The 8,479-nt window shown below is 44.4% G+C and overlaps 1 protein-coding gene across 1 annotated transcript in view; it reads right to left on the bottom strand.

Annotated features, from left to right (window-relative positions):
• Positions 1–763: 763 nt before the first annotated feature.
• LOC142280934 (ficolin-1-A-like) overlaps positions 764–8,479 on the bottom strand; it is a 13,243-nt gene continuing 5,527 nt past the window's right edge. The window contains exons 7-10 of the mRNA XM_075332799.1: positions 7,358–7,482; positions 6,085–6,220; positions 3,226–3,360; positions 764–1,329 (exon numbers count right to left, since the gene is read on the bottom strand). Of these exons, the coding sequence (XP_075188914.1) occupies positions 1,073–1,329; positions 3,226–3,360; positions 6,085–6,220; positions 7,358–7,482 (653 nt within the window). The 3' untranslated portion in view covers positions 764–1,072. The remainder of the gene's footprint in view (positions 1,330–3,225; positions 3,361–6,084; positions 6,221–7,357; positions 7,483–8,479) is intronic.

Genomic DNA, 8,479 nt, shown 5'->3' with positions numbered 1-8,479 from the left:
TGCATTGGAAAAACGCAGCAAAACGCAGAGATCAAAAACGCACAAAAACGCAGCGTCAAAAAAACGCAGCGTGTGCACATAGCCAAAAAAAAAAAGTCGTGTGCGGACAGAAAAAATGAAAACTCATAGACTTTGCTGGGGAAGCAAAGTCATGCAGTTTTGAGGCCAAAAACGCACCCGAAAAACGCACTGTGTGAACTTACCCTTACAAAGAGTAATAGAGGAAGGGTCTTGCATCTGCGCCAAGGACTAGATGGATTCAGAAGGAGATTTAGGCTATGTGCACACGCTGCGTTTTTTTGACGCGGGTGCGTTTTTGTGCATTTTTAGAGGCCAAAAACGCGTGTGCACATAGCCTAAAAAAAAGTTGTGTGCGGACAGCAAGAATCAAAACTCATAGACTTTGCTGGGGAAGCAAACTCATGCAGTTTTGAGGCCAAAAACGCACCCGAAAAACGCGCAAAAACGCAGTGTGTGAACTTACCCTAATGCTTCTTTAATAACATGCACAGGTGGACGCGTTTCAGGAGTCACAGCTCCCTTCATCAGGAGAACAGGCAAAAGGAACATCAAATCTCAAGAGATTTATTATTTATTTTCATGTGTACTATTGATTTATGAAATAAAAACGACGGTTCCACTTTTTTTTACCCAGATTCATTATTCCCTTCTGATGAATTTCCTGTTACAATGGAACGACGCAGCTTAAAATCACTTCTCCTCCGATGAGAACCGTTTGTTGTATTTTTTTATTTCGTGACACATTATAACGGACACGTCACGGAAGATACAATCATTGCGGTTTTAATTTATACAAAGCTATACAATTCTGGAAAAATAGAAACCGCCGTGTCTTTCCAAGCCCGCACCTCCTCCTTAAATACTCTGCGCTATTTCTACACAATATGTTTTGTTTACTAATGTTTTTAATATTACATTGCTAATGTGACCAGTGTTTAGTTTCCACATGGGTGACGCTCGGACCTCCCGCCATTCTACCAAGCCAGGCTCAGATCTCCGCTGGGGTCTACGGTAGAATCAGGAGGGTCCGGTTACTTTTTTGTGTTCTTCTTCAGGATTCTTTATCTGGCCGAAACTTCATTTCTGAGAACTTTAGTGAATACTCAATTTTCTTAAAGGCTGACCAAGCGATACCCCCCTTTTTATTGTGCTCCCCTCGTAGGTACTCCCCATTCAGGGAGGAATCAAAGCAAGCTGTGTGCCACCAGGCGGCAGTGTAAAGTTCGGCACAATTGAATCTTCTACTGGAGTCATTATCATTGTCGATGGTGGAAAACTTTTTGTTGTTGTGCGAGGACAGAGAATCCCCTGTGTAAAGATCGAAAAATAGAGGATACATTAATAGTTTCAGTTAGGGGGAGGAGGTGAGCTGTGACATCACCCATTGTGAATGGTGGATCCTGTGTTATTTGTTATCAGTCCTTGTACAGGAGGGGAAGGAGGTGAGCTGTGACATCGCCTACTGTGAATGGTGGATCCTGTGTTATCTACTGTATATAGAAGTGTTATCAGTCCTTGCACAGGAGGGGGAGGAGGTGAGCTGTGACATCCTCTATTGTGAATGGTGGATCCTGTGTTATCTACTGTATATAGAAGTGTTATCAGTCCTTGCACAGGAGGGTGAGGAGGTGAGCTGTGACATCGCCTACTGTGAATGGTGGATCCTGTGTTATCTACTGTATATAGAAGTGTTATCAGTCCTTGCACAGGAGGGGGAGGAGGTGAGCTGTGACATCACCTTTTGTGAATGGTGGATCCTGTGTTATCTACTGTATATAGAAGTGTTATTAGTCACTGTAGAGGAGGAGGAGGTGAGCTGTGACATTGCCTATTGTGAATGGTGGATCCTGTGTCATCTACTGTATATAGAAGTGTTATCAGTCCTTGCACAGGAGGAGGAGGAGGAGGTGAGGTGTGACATCAGCTATTGTGAATGGTGGATCCTGTGTTATTTGTTATCAGTCCTTGTACAGGAGGCAGAGGAGGTGAGCTGTGACATCGCCTATTGTGAATGGTGGATCCTGTGTTATCTACTGTATATAGAAGTGTTATTAGTCACTGTAGAGGAGGAGGAGGTGAGCTGTGACATTGCCTATTGTGAATGGTGGATCCTGTGTTATCTACTGTATATAGAAGTGTTATCAGTCCTTGCACAGGAGGGGGAGGAGGTGAGCTGTGACATTGCCTATTGTGAATGGTGGATCCTGTGTTATCTACTGTATGTAGAAGTGTTATCAGTCCTTGCACAGGAGGGGGAGGAGGTGAGCTGTGACATTGCCTATTGTGAATGGTGGATCCTGTGTCATCTACTGTATATAGAAGTGTAATCAGTCCTTGCACAGGAGGAGGAGGAGGAGGTGAGGTGTGACATCAGCTATTGTGAATGGTGGATCCTGTGTTATTTGTTATCAGTCCTTGTACAGGAGGCAGAGGAGGTGAGCTGTGACATCGCCTATTGTGAATGGTGGATCCTGTGTTATCTACTGTATATAAAAGTGTTATTAGTCACTGTAGAGGAGGAGGAGGAGGTGAGCTGTGACATTGCCTATTGTGAATGGTGGATCCTGTGTTATCTACTGTATATACAAGTGTTATCAGTCCTTGCACAGGAGGGGTAGGAGGTGAGTTGTGACATCACCTATTGTGAATGGTGGATCCTGTGTTATCTACTGTATATAGAAGTGTTATCAGTCCTTGAGGAGGAGGTGAGCTGTGACATCACCTATTGTGAATGGTGGATCCTGTGTTATCTACTGTATATAGAAGTGTTATCAGTCCTTGCACAGGAGGAGGAGGAGGTGAGGTGTGACATCACCTATTGTGAATGGTGGATCCTGTGTTATCTACTGTATATAAAAGTGTTATTAGTCACTGTAGAGGAGGAGGAGGAGGTGAGCTGTGACATTGCCTATTGTGAATGGTGGATCCTGTGTTATCTACTGTATATACAAGTGTTATCAGTCCTTGCACAGGAGGGGTAGGAGGTGAGTTGTGACATCACCTATTGTGAATGGTGGATCCTGTGTTATCTACTGTATATAGAAGTGTTATCAGTCCTTGAGGAGGAGGTGAGCTGTGACATCACCTATTGTGAATGGTGGATCCTGTGTTATCTACTGTATATAGAGGTGTTATCAGTCCTTGTACAGGAGGGGGAGGAGGTGAGCTAAGATATCATAGACATCCGGAGTGAATGAATATTACCTGCAGTTCCTCCGATGTATTTCCCCAGATGTAAAGGATATTTCTCTGATTCTTCTCCGAGTTTGAAGTCGCTGTATGTCGCATAAACACGATTGTTATCAAAGTCTTCTAAGTCGATTCGGAGCTGGAAGTTATCTGTGAGTCAGAAAACATATCACTGACATATACCGTCACGTCGCTGGCACATGTCTAACATTAAGTATGTTGGTGTCTGGGCATTGCCTTAGTTTTTTGATTGAATGTAGTTTTAGGTTCACCTCTAAATAGTGGGAGATGTGGGGGAGGGGGAGGAGGGGGAGGTCACAAGGACATTTGCCAAGGACCTAGTCTATAGCAATGCAAATATTTGCCCTCCCCTCTCCATTGTCAAATGAGCAACATCAGCAAGTGCCATTTCATCTTAGATAGGCACACTGAGTGCCCAAGCTTTGCTGCCTATGCAGAGCACAGCAGTCAAGATGGGTTTGTCATCCACCGCTGCACTGCATAAGCCCCTGCCGAGACACTGTATGGACTCATTAGCACTGCACATGACTTTATACTGTCTTCATTCATTACCGGGAGCTGCTTTTATATTTGTGCTTTTTCTAAATATAACTAAGCTCAGAGCTAGGGATAGGCTTAGGGCTAGACTTAGAATAGGGCTGAGGTTAGGAGTAGGGCTAGGATAAGGGATAGGACTAGGTTTAGGGCTAGGTTTGGAATAGGGCTGAGGTTAGGAGTAGGGCTAGGATAAGGGATAGGACTAGGTTTAGGGCTAGACTTAGAATAGGGCTGAGGTTAGGAGTAGGGCTAGGATAAGGGATAGGACTAGGTTTAGGGCTAGGTTTGGAATAGGGCTGAGGTTAGGAGTAGGGCTAGGATAAGGGATAGGACTAGGTTTAGGGCTAGGTTTGGAATAGGGCTTGGGTTAGGAGAAGGGTTAGGGCTAGGATAAGGGATAGGGCTAGGTTTAAGGCTAGGTTTGGAATAGGGCTTAGGTTAGGAGAAGGGTTAGGGCTAGGATAAGGGTTAGGGCTAGGTTTAAGGCTACTTTTGAAATAGGGCTTAGGTTAGGAGTAGGGTTAGGGCTAGGATAAGGGATAGGGCTAGGTTTAAAGCTACTTTTGGAATAGGGCTTAGGTTAGGAGTAGAGTTATGGCTAGTAGCAGGGATAGGGTTAGGTTTAGGGCCAGATTTGGAATAGGGCTTAGGTTAGGAGTAGAGTTAGGGCTAGAGACAAGGCTAGAGCTAGGTTTATGGCTAGATTTGGAATAGGGCTTAGGTTATGAGTAGGGTTAAGGCTAGAGCCAGGGATAGGGAGAGGTTTAGGGCTAGATGTGGAATAGGGCTTAGGTTAGGAGTAGAGTTAGTGCTAGGATTAGGGATGGGGCTAGATTTAGGCTAGATTTGGAATAGGGTTTAAGTTAGGAGTAGGGTTAGTGCAAAGGGCAGGGATAGGGTTAGGTATAGAGTTAAGGCTAGGGGAAGGGCTAGGGCTAGATTTTGAATAGAGCTTAGGTTAGGTGAAGGGCTAGGGGCAGGCCTAGGGCTAGGTTTTGAATAGGGTTTAGGTTAGGAGAAGGGTTAGGGCTAGGGGCAGGGATACGGCTAGGTTTAAGGCTACTTTTGGAATAGGGCTTAGGTTAGGAGTAGAGTTAGGGCTAGGGGCAGGTTTAGGGCTAGATATAGAATAGGGCTTAGTTAGGGCTAGGGACAGGGATAGGGCTAGGTTTAGGGCTAGATTTGGAATAGGACTTAGGTTAGGTGAAAGGCTAGGGGCAGGCCTAGGGCTAGGTTTTGAATAGAGTTTAGGTTAGGAGAAGGGTTATGGCTAGGGGCAGGCCTAGGGCTAGGTTTTGAATAGAGTTTAGGTTAGGAGAAGGGTTATGGCTAGTTGCAGGCCTAGGGCTAGGTTTTGAATAGGGCTTAGGTTAGGAGAAGGGTTAGGGCTAGGGGCAGGCCTAGGGCTAGGTTTTGAATAGGGCTTAGTTTAGGAGAAGGGTTAGGGCTAGGGGCAGGCCTAGGGCTAGGTTTTGAATAGGGCTTAGGTTAGGAGAAGGGTTAGGGCTAGGGGCAGGCCTAGGGCTAGGTTTTGAATAGGGCTTAGGTTAGGAGAAGGGTTAGGGCTAGGGGCAGGCCTAGGGCTAGGTTTTGAATAGGGCTTAGTTTAGGAGAAGGGTTAGGGCTAGGGGCAGGCCTAGGGCTAGGTTTTGAATAGGGCTTAGTTTAGGAGAAGGGTTAGGGCTAGGGGCAGGCCTAGGGCTAGGTTTTGAATAGGGCTTAGTTTAGGAGAAGGGTTAGGGCTAGGGGCAGGCCTAGGGCTAGGTTTTGAATAGGGCTTAGGTTAGGAGAAGGGTTAGGGCTAGGGGCAGGCCTAGGGCTAGGTTTTGAATAGGGCTTAGGTTAGGAGAAGGGTTAGGGCTAGGGGCAGGCCTAGGGCTAGGTTTTGAATAGGGCTTAGGTTAGGAGTAGAGTTAGGGCTAGGGGCAAGGTTAGGCTATGTTTAAGGCTAGATTTGGAATAGGGTTTACATTATTAGTAGGGTTAGGGCTATGTATATGGTTAGTGACAGGGTAACACAACACTACATAACAACATTATTTTGGCATTTTATGGGAATGTTTTATGCTTAATATATGGTTGTTTTATTTAGGCACCACATAGAGCAGTATTATATTTAATCTCACTGTCAAAAATGGTTATAAGTTCCTCTCACTAAACATGGCATTGTGCGGTGCATTATTCTGCTATCTGGCACTGTATGGTGGTATTATATACATAACACGTGGCAGTGTTACATTAGGGTTTCCCAAAATACGTTCTCTGAATGTTTATAGGTGTATTATAAAAAAATAATATGATATGATATGGACGGACCTGTGCCTGCAGATGTCAATAAATGGATGTTATCATTTCCCAGCCAAAATTCACTCCACTGATTCCCAAATCCTTTTTTGTAGGAGTCCCAGTTTTTATTAAAATATACAGAACCATCCGAGCGCCTCTGGAAGACCTGCAAAGATACAGTGCGGTTAAATATATAATAATCATGCACTAATTATAGCAAATGTCATTGTGTAAGTAGGGAGAGGAGGTGAGCTGTGACATTTATTATGACTGATGGATCCTGTGTTATCTATAGAGGTGTTATCAGTCATTGTACAGGAGGAGGTGAGCTGTGACATCATCCATTGTTATTGGTGGCTCCTGTGTTATCTCCTCTATATTGAGGTGTTATCAGTCATTATACAGGGAGGAGATGGTGAGCTGTGACATCATCTATTGTGAATGGTGGATCCTGTGTTACTTTCTGTATATAGAGATGTTATCAGTCATTGTACAGGAGGGGAGGAGGTGAGCTGTGACATAATTATTGTAATTGCTGGATCCTGTGTTATTTCCTGTATATAAAGGTATTATCAGTCATTGTACAGGACGGGGAGGAGGTGAGCTGTGACATAATCTATTGTGATTGCTGGATCCTGTGTTATTTCTTGTATATAAAGTTGTTATCAGTGATTGTACAGGACGGGGAGGAGGTGAGCTGTGACATCATCTATTGTGATTGGTGGATCCTGTGTTATTTCCTGTATATAAAGATATTATCAGTCATTGTACAGGACGGGGAGGAGGTGAGCTGTGACATAATCTATTGTGATTGCTGGATCCTGTGTTATTTCCTGTATATAGAGGTGTTATCAGTGATTGCAAAGGACAGGGAGGAGGTGAGCTGTGACATAATTATTGTGATTGCTGGTCCTGTGTTATTTCCTGTATATAAAGATATTATCAGTCATTGTATAGGACGGGGAGGAGGTGAGCTGTGACATAATCTATTGTGATTGCTGGATCCTGTGTTATTTCCTGTATATAGAGGTGTTATCAGTGATTGTACAGGATGAGGAGGAGGTGAGCTGTGACATCATCTATTGTGATTGGTGGATCCTGTGCTATCTACTCATTATAGGGGTGTCATCTTTGCATGCAATCCTATGTGTGATGATACTGAGATTACCGAAAAGTCTTTTGTACGCTTTTTTATATAGTGGTATTGAAAATTGCAAAAAGACATTGTCAAAAAAGAAAAAGAATTTAACATAAAAAGCCTTATTTTTTGTGATACTTTCCCTTTTTAGCAGCTAAGACTTACAATCCATCCCCCACCATCGGTTTCCATATCACACATGACTCTCATTGGGCTTCCGTCTGGATAGATGTGATACCATCCAGTAAGAGTCAAGCCCAGATCTTGTAAGTCTCTGCAGTTCCTTGGACCTGAGACAAAATAGAAACAATAGATAGATAGATATATACACAGTGCAGAATTATTAGGCAGATGCGTATTGTGATCACATGATACTTTTTATACATGTCGTCCTACTCCAAGCTGTATAGGCCGAGAGCCAACCACCAATGAAGTAACTCAGGTGATGTGCCTCTCTGTAATGAGGAGGGGTGCGGTGTAATGACATCAACCCCTATATAAGGTGTGCTTAATTATTAGGCAACTTCCTTTCCTTTGGCAAAATGGGTCAGAAGAGAGATGTGACGGGCTCTGAAAAGTCCATATTGTGCGATGTCTTGCAGAGGGACGCAGCAGTCTTGAAATTGCCAGTCTTTTGAAGCGTGATCACCGAACAATCAAGCGTTTCATGGCAAATAGCCAACAGGGTCGCAAGAAGCGTGCTGGGCAAAAAAGGCGCAAAATAACTGCCCATGATTTGGGGGAAATCAAGCGTGAAGCTGCCAAGATGCCATTTGCCACCAGTTTGGCCATATTTCAGAGCTGCAACGTTACTGGAGTATCAAAAAGCACAAGATGTGCCATACTCAGGGACAGGCCAAGGTAAGGAAGGCCGAAAACCACCACCTCTGACCAAGAAACAAGAGATAAAACCTCAAGACTGGGCCAAGAAATATCTGAAGACTGATTTTTCCCAGGTTTTATGGATGATGAAATGAGTGACTCTTGATGGGCAGATGGATGGGCCAGAGGCTGGATCAGTAAAGGGCAGAGAGCTCCACTCCGACTCAGACGCCAGCAAGGTGGAGGTGGGCACTGGTATGGGCTGGGATCACCAAAGATCAACTTGTGGGACCTTTTCGGGTTGAGGATGGAGGAAGCTCAACTCCCAGACCTACTGCCAGTTTCTGGAAGACAACTTCTTCAAGCAGTGGTACAGGACGAAGTCGGTATCATTCAAGAAAAACATGATTTTCATGCAGGACAATGCTCCATCACATGCATCCAGCTACTCCACAGCGTGGCCGG

The sequence above is a fragment of the Anomaloglossus baeobatrachus genome, unplaced genomic scaffold (genome assembly GCF_048569485.1).
Source record: "Anomaloglossus baeobatrachus isolate aAnoBae1 unplaced genomic scaffold, aAnoBae1.hap1 Scaffold_464, whole genome shotgun sequence".
Taxonomy (NCBI): Eukaryota; Metazoa; Chordata; class Amphibia; order Anura; family Aromobatidae; genus Anomaloglossus; species Anomaloglossus baeobatrachus.
The sequence above is the reverse complement of the archived record's forward strand: the minus strand, read 5'-3'. Positions and strand labels throughout refer to the sequence as shown.